Source organism: Hippopotamus amphibius, chromosome 4 (assembly GCF_030028045.1).
Source record: "Hippopotamus amphibius kiboko isolate mHipAmp2 chromosome 4, mHipAmp2.hap2, whole genome shotgun sequence".
Classification (NCBI taxonomy): Eukaryota; Metazoa; Chordata; class Mammalia; order Artiodactyla; family Hippopotamidae; genus Hippopotamus; species Hippopotamus amphibius.
In genome coordinates this window covers 187,719,122-187,739,354 of record NC_080189.1, presented here as the reverse complement: position 1 = coordinate 187,739,354, position 20,233 = coordinate 187,719,122, and the positions used below count along the sequence as shown (strand labels likewise).

Below are 20,233 nucleotides of genomic sequence, written 5' to 3'. Positions count from 1 at the left end.
AGTGAGGACCGCGGGGGGCAGGGGCCCGGGGCGCTGCGTCCGCCTGGGCTGCCCAGAGGGGACCGGTGTGTCACAGGAGAGGCAGGCGTGGGGCCCAGGGCTTCAGGGAGGGGCCAGGAAGGGTGGCCGCCCGGATGTGATGAGGATGCTGTGTCCACAGCCCACCTAGGACGCAGGGATGGGGCGGGGCTCCCTCCTCACAGAGACCGGGGACCGAGGCCCCATCCTTCCTGGGATCCCCTCTCACAGGAGACAAGCCCTCCCAGAGGCAGAGTCCGGATCCACAGCTGTCGGCCCGTCTCAGCATAAGCTCTACGTACGGGGCCGGGGCCTGGGGCCGGTGCTGGCCGAGCTGGGCTCTCGGGCTGGCATTCTAGTGGGGCTGGCTCATCTGGGGAGGCGGCCTTGGCTGCTGGAAGCCCTGCTCCTGCTTCTTCCAGCCTGTCAGGCCGAGGGGAGGGGCCTGACGGGCCACAGCCCCAGGCCCAGGCCCAGCAGGCCAGGCTCCCTGACCAGGGGCTGGAGTCTTTGTCAGCATGGACGCTGCGCCCCAAGGCCGCCGGACGTGCCAGTCCAGCTTCCTGTGGGGAGAGAGACAGACAGAGGCGCAGACAGAGAGACTTGTGGGCAGGGAAGGGACGGCATCGCTCCGTGGCCTGCACCAAAGATGGGGAGGCCCCCACGCCACCCACCGTGGCCTCGTCCTGACAGAGCAGTGAGAGGCGCCCCAGGCTGTGCAGCTGCCACCCGGCTCCTGCTGCCACTTCCACGTGATTGGCCGGAGACGGCCTGCAAACCTGCCCCCGTGTAGGCAGCCTAAGCCCCCCTGCAGCACATAACTCCCTCCCAGGTCCCCCTGTGCTCTTCCACACGCACGTTCCTTCCACCAAGCGCTGTCTCTGTGTCACACGCTTGGTCTCTTTGTGAATTCTTTCTTAAAGAAGACGAGACCCAGGGGCCTTCTTCCAGCCGCTGCACCGCAGGAAACCGTTCAAACTCCCTCTCCTTACTTTTCTTAGTGACGTTCATTACAGGGAAAACTCTCAGGCCACCCGAGAACGCCTTGGAGGAGGTGCCTGTGCTCTGTTGGGGGCAGGAGGTGCCCCCCACCCCCAGCATGTGGACCAGGAGCCCGGGGGAAGGGGCCGAGGGCAGCTCTGGGCACTGAGAACCCCGGGGTTCAGATGCATGCCGCCTCTGGAGTCACCCAGCGTCCCAAGGGCTCCAACACAGACCCTGCAGCCTGCCCGTCTCGGGCAGAGAAAACGCAGGCCTGGGCAACTCTGAGGCTGGTCCAGAGACCCCGAGGATTTGGTTCCCCCAGAACATGAGGGGAGCAGGAGGGCAGCTCATACAAGGCCAAGGCCACAGCCCTGCCCTGCTCCGCCCTCACAGGCCAGCGCTCACTGGGGATGTCTTCTGGTGGGGGACAGGATGCGCTGGGGATCCGTTGGGGTGGGGAGAGGGGGATGCTCTGGGGATCTGAGCTGGTGGGAGGGTGATGCTCTGGGGATCTGTGCTGGTGGGAGGGTGATGCTCTGGGGATCTGGGCTTGTGGAGGGGGATGCTCTGGGGATCTCTTCTGGTTGGATGCCATGTACATTGGGTATCTTCGCTGGTGGAGGTGGGAGAGTGTCAGGAAACCCAGAAGGCTCAGGGGAGGGCCCCGGTCCCCAAGCTGCTGTGCTCTGAGCAGGCATATTCCCTGTGGAGGGTGAAGAGCCTTGCAGGCCAGGGTTCCCACTCTCTCCCCTGGGTCACAGGGCACGGCACCTATCAGCCCACCCCCACTGCCTGAAATAATGCACCTCTGCTGTATCTGGACTCCCCCAGGTCCTCTAAGACAGAAACCAACCAGAAGAAAAGGGAACTTCAGGAAGCACGTCGTGCTGCCAGGTTTCAATCCTGTTCTTACTGTTTGTAGGCTGCGGGCAGGGAGTTTACAACTCCGGGGCAGGTTACCAAGTCCTAGGAAGCAGGGCTGCAGACACACAGTGCAGCCGCGAGGAGACACATGTGCCTGGGGTCAGAGCTGGGAGGGGACACGGAGCCCAGGGCTGCAGGGGAGCTGCGTCCACCACCCCCACCCTCGGTGAGTGCGGTCCACGAGGATCAGGACACGGGGAGTGGGATGGGAGCCGTGGAGGCAAGACGGGCCTCGGGGACCCCACAGGGGGCCGGAGCAGCCGAGCTGGCACGGGGAGGGCAGGCTGCCCACGGGTCACGGTGCTGGCCCGGCGCAGGCACTAGGGAGCCCTGGCAGGGACATGCCCACACCCACAGTGCTGGTGCCCAGAGGCCGGCGGAGCTCGGGGGGCTGCTGGGCCTCCAAGGACCGTGATGGGCTGGGGGACAGGAGCCTGAGGGCTTCGCAGGGCCAGGTGTGCTGCAGCCACAGGGCCTGGCTGGGGCTGAGGAAGAGGCCCGGGTGGACAGGTGGGTCCGAGCTGAGGACACAGGGAGGATGCTGGCTCAGCACAGGGGAGAAAGAGGACCCCCGGGTGTGTGGGGAGAGGTAAGGGTCGTGTCCAGCACCGTGGAGCCAGCTAGAGTCCCAGGACAGGGTCGGACGGGGTGGCTGGGGTCAGGGCTGGGGCCGGGGCCCAGGGCGGCAGGAGGGCCGGGAGCAGAGCAGGCCGTGCTGGCCTGGGCTCCCGTGTGCCCAGAGCTGCCAGCACAGGGCTGAGCACCCAGCTCCACAGGCTACAGGAGGGGCCGCCAGAGCCCGGGCCTGAGGGAGACGGGACCAGAGCAGGATCCAGGGTGGTGGGAGACGGAGCGGGGAGGCTCCTCACAGGAGCTCCTCCGGGAGGGGCCCAGGGCGGGACATGGGCTCTGCCAGGGGAGAGCCAACCGGGGCCGGGGTGGGCACCTAGTGCCTGCAGGGAACACAGCTCAGCCCTGGAAAGAGCAGGGTCAGGAGTGGAGCTGGACGAGGGTGAGGGCTCGGGGTGGGCAGAGGGCCAGGGCCCACTGAGGGCCAGAGCCCCGGGACAAGGGCAGGGAGGCAGCCGGGGACCGGGGGGCGAGGAGGAGAGGAATTGACTAGAATGATGGGGGAGCAGGGGGAGCTTGTGCAGGGGAGCAGGGACCTGCGAGGGCAGGGGATTACCCCCAGAATTTTCGGGGAGCAGGAAGAGCTTGAGCAGCTGTGCAGGGACCTGGGAGGGCAGGGGGCTGCTCCCGGAGTTTTGGGGGAGCAGGGAGATCTTGTGCAGGTGAGGGGGGACCTCGGTGAGCAGGAGGCTGCCCCCAGAGTTCTGGGGAAGCAGGGAGATCTTGTGCAGGGGAGCAGGGACCTGGGAGGGCAGGCGGTTTCCCCGGAGCTTTAGGGGAGCAAGGAGGGCTCTTACAGCTGATTGGGGGCTGGGAAAGCAGGGCCCTGCAGCCAGAGCTTTCGGGGACGAGGAGGAGTTTCTGCAGGTGAGCAAGCTCCTGGGAGGGCAGGGGGCTGCCCCCCGAGTTTTGGGGAGCAGGGAGGGCTCTTACAGATGATTGGGGGCTGGGAGGGCAGGGCCGGGCAGCCAGAGCTTTAGGGGAGGAGTGGGTGTTTGTGCAGGTGAGCAGGGACCTGGGGGGCAGGGGGCTGCCCGGGGAGTTTTGGGGGAGCAGGGAGAGCTTATGCTGGTGAGCAGGGACCTGGGAGGGGAGGCGGTTTCCCCGGAGCTTTAGGGGAGCAGCGGGAGATTGTGTAGGTGAGCAGGGACCTGGGAGGGCAGAGGGCTGCCCCCGGAGTTTTGGGGGAGCTGGGAGAGTTTGTGCAGGTGAGCGGGGACCTGGGAGGTCCAGGGGTGGCCCCCAGAATTTTGGGGGAGCTTGGAGAGCTTGTGCCGGTGAGCAGGGACCTGGGAGGGCAGGGTGCTGCCCCCGGAGATTTAGGGGAGCAGGGGGCGCTTGTGCAGGGGAGCAGGGACCTGGGAGGGCAGGGAGTTACCCCCAGAATATTCGGGGAGCAGGGAGAGTTTGTGCAGGTGAGCAGGGACCTGGGAGGGGAGGGGGCTGCCCCCAGAATTTTGGGGGAGCATGGAGAGCTTGTGCCGGTGAGCAGGGACCTGGGAGGGCAGGGGGCTGGCCCCAGAGTTTTGGGGGAGCAGGGAGAGCTTGTGCAGGTGAATGGGGACCTGGGAGGGCAGGGGATGCCCCCGGAGCTTCGGGGAGCAGGGAGGGCTCTTACAGCTGACTGGGGGCTTGGAGGGCAGGGTCCTGCAGCCAGAGCTTTAGGGGAGGAGTGGGAGTTTGTGCAGGTGAGCAGGGACCTGGGAGAGCAGGGGGCGTCTCCCGGAGTTTTGGGGGAGCAGGGAGAGCTTATGCAGGTGAGCAGGGACCTGGGAGAGCAGGGGGCGTCTCCCGGAGTTTTGGGACAGCAGGGAGAGCTTGTGCAGGTGTGCAGGGACCTGGGAGGATGGGGGTTGCCCCCAGAATTTTGGGGGAGCATGGAGAGCTTGTGCCAGTGTGCAGGGGCCTGGCCGGGCAGGGTGCTGCCCCCGGAGATTTAGGGGAGCAGGGGGCGCTTGTGCAGGGGAGCAGGGACCTGGGAGGGCAGGGGTTACCCCCAGAATATTCAGGAAGAAGGGAGAGTTTGTGCAGGTGAGCAGGGACCTGGGAGGGGAGGGGGCTGCCTACAGAATTTTAGGGGAGCATGAAGAGCTTGTGCAGGTAAGCAGGGACCTTGGAGGGCAGCGAGCAACCCCCAGAATTTTGGGGGAGCAGGGAGAGCTTGAGCAGGTGAGCAGAGACCTGGAAGGGAAGGGAGCTGCCCCCGGAATTTTGGGGGAACAGGGAGAGCTTGTGCAGGTGAGCGGGGACCTGGGAGGACAGGCTCTTCCCCCGGAACTTTAGAGGAGCAAGGAGAGCTCTTACAGCTGATTGGGGCCTGGGAGGGCAGGACCCTGCCCCCAGAGCTGTGGGGGAGCAGGGAAGGCTTTTACAGCTGAGCAGGGACCTAGGAGGACAGGGACTGCCCCCAGGGCTTTCAGGAAGCAGAGGGAACTAGGGCAGGTGACCAGAGACCTGGGAAAACAGGGGGCTGTCCCCAGATATTTCAGGAGCGGGGAGGGCTTTTACACTTCAGCAGGGACCTGGGAGCACAGGGGACTGCCCTGGAGATTTGGGGGAGCAGGTGGGGCTTTTACAGCTGAGCAGGGACCTGGGAGGACAGGGGACTGCCCCTGTAGCTCTAAGGGAGCAGGGAGGGCTTTCACAGCTGAGTAGGGGGCTGGAGGGCAGGGGGCTACCCCAGCGGTTCAGAGGAGGAGACAGCGTGGTACAGGGGGCAGAAGCCTGGCAGGGAAGGCACTGCCCCACGAGCCCTGGGGTCAAGGGCAGAGGGGCTGAGCTAAAGGGAGCCCTGGTCAGGTGGGAGGGGCCCGGGGATAGGAACGGCCGGGTGGGGAGGGGACCCTAGGAGGGAAGGTCTCTGGGCTGAAGGGGCACAGGCAGCCCTGAGGGGACACGATGGGCCACGCTGCACGGACCCAGGGTCCCCACCCTGTTCCAGGGAACTGTGGGGACTCGAGAGAGCACGGGTGGACGTGCCAAAGTGAGGTGGGTTGACAGGGCAGTGGACCCAGCCGGGGGGACATGAGGGGCCCTTTCAGGCCACAGACAGGCCTGCAGGCCTGCACCGAGCAGACCAGGGTCACAGCAGACAGGTCCGGCCGGGGAGTGGGGCTGGGCTGCTAGGGCCGTGCAGGAGAAGAAGGCCAGGGGCGGTGCAAGGCTCCAGGGATGCAGAGGGCCAGAGCTGGCCCAGAAGACGCCGGACCTGGGGGCGCAGAGCAGGCCAGGAGGAGGGGCCGCGAGCAGAGCAGGGGCAGTGCGTGGCAGAGGCCCTGCCAGGCTGGGGCAGCAGGCCAGGGGGCGCAGGAGGCAGGAGCCACCGGTCAGGGCTCAGACACAGGGCCCCATCGGGCCAGGCACCCATGGAGGGCAGGGCCCCGGGAGCTCTAATCAGGTGGTCCCCCAGCACTGACCCCCAGCTGTGTCTGGAGCGACAGCTGCAGAGGCAGACCCCTGGGAGGCACAGAGCCACGCCCGGCCGCGGGTCTTCACACCCTCTGGGAGCACAGGATCTCTGGGCTCAGCGGTGCCCAGGCCTGCACAGCAGGTGCCCTGCCCGAGCCTCCCGGGGTGAGACCCTGGCAGTCACACGGCCTCCTCTCTCACAGCCTCTGTCACGGCCCCCACCGTCTACCCTCTGGGTTCCAGCTGCGCGGGCACGTCCGGCTCCGCGGTGACCGTGGGCTGCCTGGTCTCCAACTACGTCCCGGAGCCCGTGACCGTGACCTGGAACTCGGGCGCCCTGTCCAGCGGCGTGCACACCTTCCCGTCCGTCCGGCACTCCTCGGGGCTCTACTCCCTCAGCAGCACTGTGACCGTGCCCGCCAGCACCTCGACCGGCAAGACCGTCACCTGCAATGTAGCCCACCCGGCCAGCAGCACCAAGGTGGACAAGAAAATCGGTGAGAGGATGGGCCACAGGGAGGGTGTCCACGATGAGACAGCCCCGGGGCCAGCCCTCCCGACGGGGCAGACATGGACGAGGGATGGCGAACCCGTCCTGGGTTGTCAGGGGAGGCCCTGCCTGTCTCCCTCAGCTGAAAGCCTCTCAGCTCGGGGCGGGGGTCATTTGGGCGTTTCTGCCAGGTCCCAGGTGGGCACAGGCTGGTGGACTCCCCCTGTCCCTGGTCTCGCATAGGCGGGCACTGGCTCAGACCTGCCAACACCTGGCCGTGACCTAAGCCCACCCCTGCCCCTGGTAACACAACGTCTGTTCTCTCTGCAGTGATCACCATCGGAGGCTCTAAGTGTCCCAAATGCCCAGGTAATTCAACCAGCCTCACCCTCTTTCCCATGGAGGCAGATTACTACCAGGCTGGCTAGAGGGGTGGGGTCCCCAAGAGGAGGCCTGCCCAGGTGCTGACACCACACTGTGTCTCCCCCATCAGCCTGTGAGACCCCGGGAGGACCATCCGTCTTCATCTTCCCCCCGAAACCCAAGGACACCCTCACAATCTCCCGCACACCCGAGGTCACCTGCTTGGTGGTGGACGTAGGCCAGGAGGACCCCAATGTTGAATTCTCCTGGTACGTGGGTGAGGTGGAGGTGCACACCGCCAAGACGCAGCCAAGGGAGGAGCAGTTCAACAGCACCTACCGCGTGGTCAGTGCCCTGCCCATCCAGCACCAGGACTGGCTTCAGGGAAAGGAGTTCAAGTGCAAGGTCACCAACAAGGGCCTCCCGGCCCCCATCGTGAGGACCATCTCCAAGGCTAAAGGTGGGCCAGGTGGACGGGGGCAGGGGGTCTCGTGGGGCTGCTCCGAGTGACTGTCGGGCTAACAGCCATGCCTGTCCCCACAGGGCAGCCCCGGGAGCCGCAGGTGTACGTTCTGGCCCCACCCAGGGAAGAGCTGACCAAGAGCACAGTCAGCGTAACCTGCATGGTCACTGGCTTCTATCCGAGCGACGTCAACGTGGAGTGGCAGAGGAACGGGCAGCCTGTGTCAGAGGACAATTACGGCACGACCCCACCCCAGCTGGACGCCGACGGCTCCTTCTTCCTGTACAGCAGGCTCAGGGTGGACAGGAGCAGCTGGCAGCAGGGAGACACCTACACGTGTGTCGTGATGCACGAGGCTCTACACAATCATCTCACACAGAAGCCCATCTCCAAGTCTCCGGGTAAATGAGCCACACGCCAGTGCCCCAGCGTGCCCGCCCTCCCCCACGGGCTCCAGGGTCCAGCGAGGACGCCTGATGCCCAGCCCGTGTACATTCCTCCGGGGCCGCCATGAAATAAAGCACCCAGCGCCGCCCTGGGACCCCGCAATGCTGTCACGTTCTTTCCGAGGCAGAGCCCCGGCGCACGCCGGGCCTGCGGGGCAGGGGTGGCCGGCCCTGGGCCACAGGGGTCACCATCACTGGGGGAGAGCGGGTCCCTCTCGGGCACGGACCCAGAGCGCGCGGGTCTGCACGGGCCACCTGGGGGCTGCCCGAGGCCGGGGAGGGCCTTTGGCAGAGGGGACAGCTCCTCCGGCCGGCCTCCAGCCAGCAGCGGCTCTGGCTGCCCTGTGTGCACGGCAACAGGAGAGGCCCCGCGGAGACCCTCGGGGACATGAGTGCCCACGTCTGCCTGCCCCTGTTCCAGCCCAAGCTGTGGCACAGTGGCCCGGCCTTCTCCCCGGGTTCCTGTCCCCTGTCTCCAGAGTCCACGTGTGGCTCTGTGGCCTCACGGGAACCACGCGTAGCCCACACTGCAGGGACGGCCCCGCTGCACGCTCAGGCACTGCAGAGCAGGCCCTCACCCTGCCTCAGGCAGGCGGCTCTGCCCCGCGTGTCCCTGCCACGCCAGGCCTGTGCCCTCGGGGGACACGGACCCCTGTGCCCGAAAGGCCCAGGCCAGGAGGCCCTGAGTGCCCAGGGGAGGGATCGTCCACACAGCCCCGTGCACACCGGGCCCAGAGCCACGGAAAACAAGCCCCACCCGCCAACTGAGCCATGCCAGCCAAAACACCACCCTCATCCACACACACACACCTGCACACAGACACGTGTGCACAGTACACCCACATCTCACACCCGCATGCGTGACACACGCAGGCCCTGCACACGGGGCCTCACACAGGGGCACCACACGGCCCAGACCAGACCACAGAGCTGGTCTCATGAACCCTCACCGTGCACACCAGCCTCGTCCCACCCTCTCCGTCCACGGGCTGCTCAGCGCTGCTTCCCCACACTGACCACACTGAGCAGCTCACACACCGTCCCTCCTCTTCCCTGGGGCACCTCCTCCCCTCCCTAACAGGCCGAAATCCCCCCACAGCCCGCTCCTCCCGGCACGCCCACCCCTGCTGCGCAGGGACACAGCCCCACCCCGTCCTGGCCACGCCCTGGGGCAGGGCCCACGAGGCACGGGCTCTGCTGGCCCTCCCGCCCTCTGCACCTGCCCCCAGGGGGAGAGGAGGCAGGGGCCTGAGGCACTGTCCTCTGCGGGGTCCGGCCACCCTCCCCCAGAGGGCCCAGCTCAGGGCACAGCACAGGGGACGGAGCAGGACACACTGGCCAGGCCGAGACTGGGGCCCAGGCTGGAGGCACTGGGGGCTGGGGCTGGTGCCCACACACGGACCTCAGGTGCCCCTGGCCCCTCTCAACTCCCGCCAACCCCACCAACCACACTGGGAGCCGTGCTCAGGCCCCAGTGACCCTGCCCAGCCCCCACGGGCAGGCACAGCACTGACCACCCCCTCCCTGTGCAGAACTGCTCCTGTTGGAGGAGAGCTGTGCCGACGCCCAGGACGGGGAGCTGGATGGGCTGTGGACCACCATCTCCATCTTCATCACGCTCTTCCTACTCAGCGTGTGCTACAGCGCCACCGTGACCCTCTTCAAGGTGTGCGGGCTGGCCTTTGCTGAGCCCTCAAGGTCCCCTGTGTCCCCACTCTGTCCCCACCTGCCCCTTCCGTGGCCCCACAGGGTCCCAACACGCTCCCACACTATCCCTCACTGTCCTCATCTGTCCCCTCAATGTCCTCCCTCTCCTCTCACCATCCCCTCCCTGTTCCCGCACTTCCCTTAACTGTCCCTAAGTGTCACTCACTGCCCCGCCCTGTCCCCTCCCTGTCCCCATCACGTCCCCGTCTCCTCTGCATGCCCTCCCTGTCTGGCCGCCAGGGGGATGGGGGGCAGGCCTTGGGGGGACCGGGGGGCCCCAGGCTGACTCACCCCCCCCCCCTCAGGTGAAGTGGATCTTCTCATCGGTGGTGGAGCTGAAGCGCACGGTCATCCCCGACTACAGAAACATGATCGGGCAGGGCGCCTAGGGCTCGCGTCGGCTGCGTGCAGGGCCACCCAGCCCCGCCAGGACCACGTGTGTCACCTTGAGCCACACCGCCTGCGCCAGGCCTGCGCCTCCGCCCGCGCACCTCGCCAACCTCCGCGCTCACGGCCGCCCTCGCCTGCGCCTCCGGCCTCTGGCCTCCTGCCCGCCACACCTGCCCCCGCCCTCCCCGGGGACCCGAGGGGCCGCCAGGTGATGCCCCGACCTGGCTGATGGCCCCCGCCGGCCTCCACGCGGCAGCAGGACACCCCCCGGGGCCGCGCGTGCCTACCAGGGATGCCCGGGTCAGCGGGCGTGTCCACCTGAGGAGGGGGAGGCCGGCCTTCTGGGCCATCTGCACAGGCCCCGGCCCCTGCCTCTTGTCCAGGATGGACGGCAGAACACAGGGTCCCCGAGAGGAGGCGGCGAGGGGCACAGCCGCCCTCCCGGCATCCCCAGCAGGAGAGCTTCTGCACATGCCGCCAGCTGTCACGCGGGTCACCAGCACCAAGGATGCTGCTCGGAGCAGGGCTGGCACTCGTGGTCACCGCAGGAGCCTAGGGGGCAGGCAGTGAGGTCCAGCCTCACCAGCCTCCCAGAGATGTTCCTGGGGACAAGGTCCCCTAGGGCAGACCACAAGTGCCTCACCAAAAACAAGACAGAGGGCACAGCCAGCCCAACCTGCGGGCCAAGCCCTGAGTCACGGCCAGCAGGAGCTCCGGCTGTCCCGGGGGATGGGCTGAGAGGCAAGACCCTGAAGGGCCAGCCTCAGGCCCCTGGACAGCTGCCTCACGGCCCAGGATCGATGCTCCCGTCTCTGCGGAGATGTGGTCAGCGTCCCTGGATGTGCAGGAGCTGCCCCCTGGCCTGGAAGGAAGGACCACGTCGTCGGACCTTGGGAAGCTTTTTCTCCTTTTCCGTGCTGGAGCCCAGAAATTCTCTTTGCTGCGTCTTCATGTTTTACTGACAATAAACCATTCTTTACAACCCCCAGCTCACTCGCATCGCTCCCTATGGGAACGCCCCTCCTCCCTCGTGAAATCTATAGCCTGGCCGCCCCCAAACCCACCCACCCCTGGGGTTACCCCCAGCCTTGGGGGCGATGGGGTGAGCCCGGGCCTGGAGGGCCACAGGGAAGTCCCCGGGCTTGGGTTGTCAGCACAGGAAAATGCAGTAGACACCACAGGTGGGGACGAGGACAGCGGACACCACTGCCTGACTCCCTGGAGGCTGGGATCCCGGGTCCAAGAGGGCAGGGCTGGCTCCTCCGGAGGCCTGTGTCCCTGGCGGGTAGACGCCGTCCTCTCCGTGGCCTCACGTGGACGTCCCATGGGCACGTCTCCATCCCAATCTCGTCCTCTGATGAGGCCGCCTGTCGGGCTGCATGAGGGCCCCACCTAGACACCCCCGTTTACCTCATCCCCTCTTTACACACCCCGTCTCCAAACACACTTCCATTCTGAGCTCCTGGGGGTCAGGGCTTCAAGAGCGGAATTGGGGGCACACATTCAGCCCAGAACAGGCGCGTGGGGGCCGGACACGAGGACCCGCAGGGACCTGCCAGGGAAGCCGGGCCAGCAGGGGCCGCGGGGGGGAGGGGCTGTCAAAGGGCAGCAGAGCCAGACCCGGCTCCGTGCTCAGCACAGACTGGGCAGTGAGGACCGCGGGGGGCAGGGGCCCGGGGCGCTGCGTCCGCCTGGGCTGCCCAGAGGGGACCGGTGTGTCACAGGAGAGGCAGGCGTGGGGCCCAGGGCTTCAGGGAGGGGCCAGGAAGGGTGGCCGCCCAGATGCGATGAGGGTGCTGTGTCCACAGCCCACCTAGGACGCAGGGATGGGGCGGGGCTCCCTCCTCACAGAGACCGGGGACCGAGGCCCCATCCTTCCTGGGATCCCCTCTCACAGGAGACAAGCCCTCCCAGAGGCAGAGTCCGTATCCACAGCTGTCGGCCCGTCTCAGCATAAGCTCTACGTACGGGGCCGGGGCCTGGGGCCGGTGCCGGCCCAGCTGGGCTCTCGGGCCGGCATTCTAGGGGGCTGGCTCATCTGGGGAGGCGGCCTTGGCTGCTGGACGCCCTGCTCCTGCTTCTTCCAGCCTCTCAGGCCGAGGGGAGGGGCCTGACGGGCCGCAGCCCCAGGCCCAGGCCCAGCAGGCCAGGCTCCCTGACCAGGGGCTGGAGTCTTTGTCAGCATGGACGCTGCGCCCCAAGGCCGCCGGACGTGCCGGTCCAGCTTCCTGTGGGGAGAGAGACAGACAGAGGCGCAGACAGAGAGACTTGTGGGCAGGGAAGGGACGGCATCGCTCCGTGGCCTGCACCAAAGATGGGGAGGCCCCCACGCCATCCACCGTGGCCTCGTCCTGACAGAGCAGTGAGAGGCGCCCCAGGCTGTGCAGCTGCCACCCGGCTCCTGCTGCCACTTCCACGTGATTGGCCGGAGACGGCCTGCAAACCTGCCCCCGTGTAGGCAGCCTAAGCCCCCCTGCAGCACATAACTCCCTCCCAGGTCCCCCTGTGCTCTTCCACACGCACGTTCCTTCCACCAAGCGCTGTCTCTGTGTCACACGCTTGGTCTCTTTGTGAATTCTTTCTTAAAGAAGACGAGACCCAGGGGCCTTCTTCCAGCCGCTGCACCACAGGAAACCGTTCAAACTCCCTCTCCTTACTTTTCTTAGTGACGTTCATTACAGGGAAAGCTCTCAGGCCACCCGAAAACGCCTTGGAGGAGGTGCCTGTGCTCTGTTGGGGGCGGGAGGTGCCCCTACCCCCAGTATGTGGACCAGGAGCCCGGGGGAAGGGGCCGAGGGCAGCTCTGGGCACTGAGGACCCCGGGGTTCAGATGCACGCCGCCTCTGGAGTCATCCAGCGTCCCAAGGGCTCCGACACAGACCCTGCAGCCTGCGAGTCTCGGACAAAGAAAACCCAGGCCTGGGCAACTCTGAGGCTGGTCCAGAGACCCCGAGGATTTGGTTCCCCCAGAACATGAGGGGAGCAGGAGGGCAGCTCATACAAGGCCAAGGCCACAGCCCTGCCCTGCTCCGCCCTCACAGGCCAACACTGACAGGGGGTGTCTTCTGGAGTGGGAAGGATGCGCGGGGGATCCCTTGGGGTGGGGGGAGGGGGATGCTCTGGGGATCTGTGCTGGTGGGGGAGGGGGATGTATGGGCTCTCTGTGCTGGAGGGTGATGCACTGGGGATCTGTGCTGGTGAGTGGGACAGCGGGGTTGCACTGGGGATATGTGCTGAGACAGCAGCACAGGCACGCCCCAGGACTTGGAGGCCCAGGGGGCTCAGGTAAGGGGCCTGGTACCCGGGCTGTGCTATGATGATCAGGAATAATTCCTGCAGAACAAGGAGAGCCATGATGGCCAGGGTTCCTTCCCACTTTCTCCCCGGGGTCTCAGGGCACCACTCCCCCACCCACACCCACACACATGAGGTACCTCGGGTGCATCTGGACTCCCCCAGGCCCTCTGAGACACAAACAACCCAGAAGAAAAGGGAACTTCAGGAAGCACGTTGTGCCACCCAGTTTCAATCCCGTTCTTAGTGTTTGCAAGACTGGGGGAAGGGAGTTTATAACTCCGGGGCTGGTTACCAAGTCCTAGGAAGCAGGGCTGCAGACACACAGTGCAGCCGCGAGGAGCCACATGTGCCTGGGGTCAGAGCTGGGAGGGGACTCGGAGCCCAGGGCTGCAGGGGAGCCGCGTCCACCACCCCCACCCTCGGTGAGTGCGGTCCACGAGGATCAGGACACGGGGAGTGGGATGGGAGCCGTGGAGCCAAGACGGGCCTCGGGGACCCCACAGAGGGGCCGGAGCAGCCGAGCTGGCACGGGGAGGGCAGGCTGCCCACGGGTCACGGTGCTGGCCCGGCGCAGGCTCTAGGGAGCCCTGGCAGGGACATGCCCACACCCACAGTGCTGGTGCCCAGAGGCCGGCGGAGCTCGGGGGGCTGCTGGGCCTCGAGCACCATGATGGGCTGGGGGATAGGAGCCTGAGGGCTTCGCAGGTCCAGGTGTGCTGCAGGCACAGGGCTGGGCTGGGGCTGAGGACGAGGCCCAGGTGGACAGGTGGGTCCGAGCTGAGGACACAGGGAGGATGCTGGCTCAGCACGAGGAGGACGAGGATCCCCAGGTGTGTGGGGAGAGGTAAGGGTCCTGCCCAGGAATGTGGAGCCAGCTAGAGTCCCAGGACAGGGTCGGACAGGGTGGCTGGGGTCAGGGCTGGGGCCGGGGCCCAGGGCGGCAGGAGGGCCGGGAGCAGAGCAGGCCGTGCTGGCCCGGGCTCCCGTGTGCCCAGAGCTGCCAGCACAGGGCTGAGCACCCAGCTCCACAGGCTACAGGAGGGGCCACCGGAGCCCAGGCTTGAGAGAGACGGGACCAGAGCAGGATCCAGGGTGGTGGGAGACGGAGCGGGGAGGCTCCTCACAGGAGCTCCTCCGGGAGGGGCCCAGGGTGGGACAGGGGCTCTGCCAGGGGAGAGCCGGCCGGGGCCGGGGTGGGCACCTAGTGCCTGCAGGGAACACAGCTCAGTCCTGGAAAGAGCGGGGTCAGGAGTGGAGCTGGACGAGGGTGAGGGCTCGGGGTGGGCAGAGGGCCAGGGCCCACTGAGGGCCAGAGCCCCGGGACAAGGGCAGGGAGGCAGCCGGGGACCGGGGTGCAGGGAGGAGAGGAATTGACTAGAATGATGGGGGAGCAGGGGGAGCTTGTGCAGGGGAACAGGGACCTGGGAGGACAGGGTGCTGCCCCCGGAGATTTAGGGGAGCAGGGGAGCTTGTGCAGCTGTGCAGGGACCTGGGAAGGGAGGGGGCTCCCCCCAGAGATTTGGAGGATCAGGAAGGTCTTTTACAGCTGAATAGGAACGTGGGGGGGCGGGGGGCTGTGTCCTGATCTTTGGGGGAGCAGGGGGAGCTTGTGCAGATGAGCAGCAACCATGGAGGGCAGGGACCTGCACCCAATTTGGCGGAGCAGCGAGGGCATTTACAGCTGAGTACAGGCCAGGGAGTGCAGGGGGCGCACCCAGAGATTTGTGGGAGCAGGGTGAGTTTGTGCTGCTGTGATGGGACCTGTGAGGGCAAGGACCTGCACCTGAAGATTACGGGGAGCAGGTGGGGCTTTATGCAGCTGAGCAGGGACCAGGGAGGACAGGGGATGCCCCTGTAGCTCTGGGGGAGCAGGGAGGGCTTTCACAGCTGAGTAGGGGGCTGGAGGGCAAGGGGCTACCCCAGGGGTTCAGAGGAGTACACAGCGTGGTACAGGGGGCAGAAGCCTGGCAGGGAAGGTGCTGCCCCACGAGCCCTGGGGTCAGGGGCAGAGGGGCTGAGCTAAAGGGAGCCCTGGTCAGGTGGGAGGGGCCCGGGGATAGGAACGGCCGGGTGGGGAGGGGACCCTAGGAGGGAAGGTCTCTGGGCTGAAGGGGCACAGGCAGCCCTGAGGGGACACGATGGGCCACGGTGCACGGACCCAGGGTCCCCACCCTGTTCCAGGTAACTGTGGGGACTCGAGAGAGCACGGGTGGACGTGCCAAAGTGAGGTGGGTTGACAGGGCAGTGGACCCGGCCGGGGGGACATGAGGGGCCCTTTCAGGCCACAGACAGGCCTGCAGGCCGGCGCTGAGCAGACCAGGGTCACAGCGGAGAGGTCCGGCCGGGGAGTGGGGCTGGGCTGCTAGGGCCGTGCAGGAGAAGAAGGCCGGGGCGGTGCAAGTCTCCAGGGATGCAGAGGTCCAGAGCTGGCCCAGAAGACGCCGGACCTGGGGGCGCAGAGCAGGCCAGGAGGAGGGGCCGCGAGCAGAGCAGGGGCAGTGCGTGGCAGAGGCCCTGCCAGGCAGGGGCAGCAGGCCAGGGGGCGCAGGAGGCAGGAGCCACCGGTCAGGGCTCAGACACAGGGCCCCATCGGGCCAGGCACCCATGGAGGGCAGGGCCCCGGGGGCTCTAACCAGGTGGTCCCCCAGCACTGACCCCCAGCTGTGTCTGGAGCGACAGCTGCAGAGGCAGACCCCGGGAGGCACAGAGCCACGCCCGGCCGTGGGTCTTCACACCCTCTGGGAGCACAGGGTCTCTGGGCTCAGCGGTGCCCAGGCCTGCACAGCGGGTGCCCTGCCCGATCCTCCCGGGGTGAGACCCGGGCGGTCACACGGCCTCCTCTCTCACAGCCTCCGTCACGGCCCCCACCGTCTACCCTCTGGGTTCCAGCTGTGCGGGCACGTCCGGCTCCGCGGTGACCGTGGGCTGCCTGGTCTCCAACTACGTCCCGGAGCCCGTGACCGTGACCTGGAACTCGGGTGCCCTGTCCAGCGGCGTGCACACCTTCCCGTCCGTCCGGCACTCCTCGGGGCTCTACTCCCTCAGCAGCACTGTGACCGTGCCCGCCGGCACCTCGGCCGACAAGACCTTCACCTGCAATGTAGCCCACCCTGCCAGCAGCACCAAGGTGGACCAGAAAGTCGGTGAGAGGACGGGCCGCAGGGAGGGTGTCCACGATGAGACAGCCCCGGGGTCAGCCCTCCCGATGGGGCAGACATGGACGAGGGATGGCGAACCTGTCCTGGGATGTCAGGGGAGGCCCTGTCTGTCTCCCTCAGCTGAAGGCCTCTCAGCTCGGGGCGGGGGTCATTTGGGCGTTTCTCCCAGGTCCCGGGTGGGCACAGGCTGGTGGGCTCCCCCTGTCCCTGGTCCCACAGAGGCGGGTACTGGGCTCAGACCTGCCAACACCTGGCCCTGACCTAAGCCCACCCCTGCCCCTGGTAACACATCGTCTATTCTCTCTTCAGTGATTGGCAACGGATGCCCTAAGTGTCCCAGCTGTCCCAGCTGTCCCAGCTGTCCCAGCTGTCCCAAATGCCCAGGTAATTCAACGGGCCTCATCCTCTGTCCCATGGAGGCAGATTACTCCCAGGCTGGATAGAGGGGTGGGGTCCCCAAGAGGAGGCCTCTCCAGGTGCTGACACCACACTGTGTCTCCCCCATCAGCCTGTGAGACCCTGGGAGGACCATCCGTCTTCATCTTCCCCCCGAAACCCAAAGACACCCTCACAATCTCCCGAACGCCTGAGGCCACATGCTTGGTGGTGGACGTGAGCCAGGAGGACCCCGATGTTGAATTCTCCTGGTACGTGGGTGAGGTGGAGGTGCACACGGCCAAGATGCAGCCAAGGGAGGAGCAGTTCAACAGCACCTACCGTGTGGTCAGCGCCCTGCCCATCCAGCACCAGGACTGGCTTCAGGGAAAGGAGTTCAAGTGCAAGGTCAACAACAAAGCCCTCCCGGTCCCCATCGTGAGGACCATCTCCAAGGCCAAAGGTGGGCCAGGTGGACGGGGGCAGGCGGTCTCGTGGGGCTGCTCCGAGTGACCGTCGGGCTAACAGCCGTGCCTGTCCCCACAGGGCAGCCCCGGGAGCCACAGGTGTACGTTCTGGCCTCACCCAGGGAAGAGCTGGCCGAGAGCACAGTCAGCTTAACCTGCATGGTCACCGGCTTCTATCCGAGTGACATCAACGTGGAGTGGCAGAGGAAAGGACAGCCTGTGTCAGAGGACAATTACGGCACGACCCCACCCCAGCTGGACACCGACGGCTCCTTCTTCCTGTACAGCAGGCTCAGGGTGGACAGGAGCAGCTGGCAGCAGGGAGACACCTACACGTGTGTCGTGATGCACGAGGGTCTACACAATCACCTCACACAGAAGGCGATCTCCAAGTCTCCGGGTAAATGAGCCACACGCCAGTGCCCCAGCGAGCCCGCCCTCCCCCACGGGCTCCAGGGTCCAGCGAGGACGCCTGATGCCCAGCCCGTGTACATTCCTCCGGGGCCGCCATGAAATAAAGCACCCAGCGCCGCCCTGGGACCCCGCAATGCTGTCACGTTCTTTCCGAGGCAGAGCCCCGGCGCACGCCGGGCCTGCGGGGCAGGGGTGGCCGGCCCTGGGCCACAGGGGTCACCATCACTGGGGGAGAGCGGGTCCCTCTCGGGCACCGACCCAGAGCGCGCGGGTCTGCACGGGCCACCTGGGGGCTGCCCGAGGCCGGGGAGGGCCTTTGGCAGAGGGGACAGCTCCTCCGGCCGGCCTCCAGCCAGCAGCGGCTCTGGCTGCCCTGTGTGCACGGCAACGGGAGAGGCCCCGCGGAGACCCTCGGGGACATGAGTGCCCACGTCTGCCCGCCCCTGTTCCAGCCCAAGCTGCGGCATTGGCCCGGCCTTCTCCCCGGGTTCCTGTCCTCTGTCTCCAGAGTCCATGTGTGGTTCTGTGGCCTCACGGGAACCACGCGTGGCCCACACTGCAGGGACGGCCCCGCTGCACGCTCAGGCACTGCAGAGCAGGCCCCCACCCTGCCTCAGGCAGGCGGATCTGCCCCGCATGTCCCTGCCACGCCAGGCCTGTGCCCTCGGGGGACACGGACCCCTGTGCCTGAAAGGCCCAGGCCAGGCGGCCCTGAGTGCCCAGGGGAGCGACCGTCCACACAGCCCTGTGCACACCGGGCCCAGAGCCACGGAAAAGAAGCCCCACCCGCCCGCTGAGCCACGCCAGCCAGCACACCGCCCTCATCCACACACACACACGTGCACACAGACACTCCTGCACAGTACACCCACAGCTCACACCTGCATGCGTGACACATGCAGGCCCTGCACACGGGGCCTCACACGGGGGCACCACACGGCCCAGACCAGACCACAGAGCTGGTCTCATGAACCCTCACCGTGCACACCAGCCTCGTCCCACCCTCTCCATCCACGGGCTGCTCAGCGCTGCTTCCCCACACTGACCACACTGAGCAGCTCACACACCGTCCCTCCTCTTCCCTGGGGCACCCCCTCCCCTCCCTAACAGGCCGAAATCCCCCCACAGCCCGCTCCTCCCGGCACGCCCACCCCTGCTGCTCAGGGACACAGCCCCACCCCGTCCTGGCCACGCCCTGGGGCAGGGCCCACGAGGCACGGGCTCTGCTGGCCCTCCCGCCCTCTGCACCTGCCCCCAGGGGGACAGGAGGCAGGGGCCTGAGGCACTGTCCTCTGCGGGGTCTGGCCACCCTCCCCCAGAGGGCCCAGCTCAGGGCACAGCACAGGGGACGGAGCAGGACACACTGGCCAGGCCGAGACTGGGGCCCAGGCTGGAGGCACTGGGGGCTGGGGCTGGTGCCCACACACGGACCTCAGGTGCCCCTGGCCTGTCTCCACTCCTGCCAACCCCACCAACCCCACTGGGAGCCGTGCTCAGGCCCCAGTGACCCTGCCCAGCCCCCACGGGCAGGCACAGCACTGACCACCCCCTCCCTGTGCAGAACTGCTCCTGGAGGAGGAGAGCTGTGCCGACGCCCAGGACGGGGAGCTGGACGGGCTGTGGACCACCATCTCCATCTTCATCACACTCTTCCTGCTCAGCGTGTGCTACAGCGCCACCGTGACCCTCTTCAAGGTGGGCGGGCCGGGCACTGGGTGGCCCTCAAGGTCCCTGCTGTGTCCCCACTCTGTCCCCACCTTTCCCTTCACTGTCCCCACAGGGTCCCAACACAGTGTCCACACTGTTCTAACACTGTCCCCTCCCTGTCCCCTCCCCATCCCCATCACTGCCCTGCCCTGTCCCCATCATGTCCCCGTCTCCCCTGCATACCCTCCCTGTCTGGCCGCCCGGGGATGGGGCCAGGCTTGGGGGGACCGGGGGGCCCCAGGCTGACTCACCCGCCCCCGCAGGTGAAGTGGATCTTCTGGTCGGTGGTGGGGCTGAAGCACACGGTCATCCCCGACTACAGAAACGTGATCGGGCAGGGAACCTAGGGCTCGTGCCGGCCCGCGTGCAGGGCCACCCAGCCCCACCAGGACCACGTGTGTCACCACGAGCCACACCGCTGGCGCCAGGCCTGCGCCTCCGCCCGCGCACCTCGCCAACCTCCACGCTCACGGCCGCCCTCGCCTGCGCCTCCAGCCTCTGGCCTCCTGCCCGCCACACCTGCCCCCGCCCTCCCCGGGGACCCGAGGGGCCGCCAGGTGATGCCCCGACCTGGCTGATGGCCCCCGCCGGCCTCCACGCAGCAGCAGGACACCCCCGGGGCCGCGCGTGCCTACCAGGGATGCCCGGGTCAGCGGGCGTGTCCACCTGAGGACGGCCTCCCGGGCTGTCTACACAGGCCCCGGCCCCCTGCCTCTTGTCCAGGACGGACGGCAGAACGCAGGGTCCCCGAGAGCAGGCGGCGAGGGGAACAGCCGCCCTCCTCCCGTCCCCAGCAGGAGAGCTTCTGCACGTGCTGCCAATGGTCACACAGGTCACCTGCACCAAGGATGCTGCTCGGAGCAGGGCTGGGGCCCGTGTTCACCGCAGAAGCCTGAAGGGCAGGTGGGGAGGTCCAGCCACACCAGCCCCCCAGAGAGGGCCCTGGTGACGGCGTCCCCCGTGGGCAGACCAGCACTGCCTCCCTGACAACA

General features: G+C 67.1%; 2 gene segments (V, D, J or C); both read left to right on the top strand.

Moving 5' to 3' along the window:
• Positions 1-5,921: 5,921 nt before the first annotated feature.
• LOC130852010 (immunoglobulin heavy constant gamma 1-like) lies at positions 5,922-9,822 on the top strand. The segment is given in 7 exon segments: positions 5,922-6,106; positions 6,208-6,461; positions 6,948-7,277; positions 7,361-7,681; positions 7,855-8,412; positions 9,259-9,392; positions 9,739-9,822. Coding segments are annotated over 7 exon segments (1,866 nt in total).
• Positions 9,823-15,724: 5,902 nt separating this feature from the next.
• Positions 15,725-19,588, top strand: LOC130852009 (immunoglobulin heavy constant gamma 1-like). The segment is given in 7 exon segments: positions 15,725-15,908; positions 15,970-16,263; positions 16,588-16,662; positions 16,787-17,116; positions 17,200-17,520; positions 19,096-19,229; positions 19,505-19,588. Coding segments are annotated over 7 exon segments (1,422 nt in total).
• Positions 19,589-20,233: the final 645 nt, after the last annotated feature.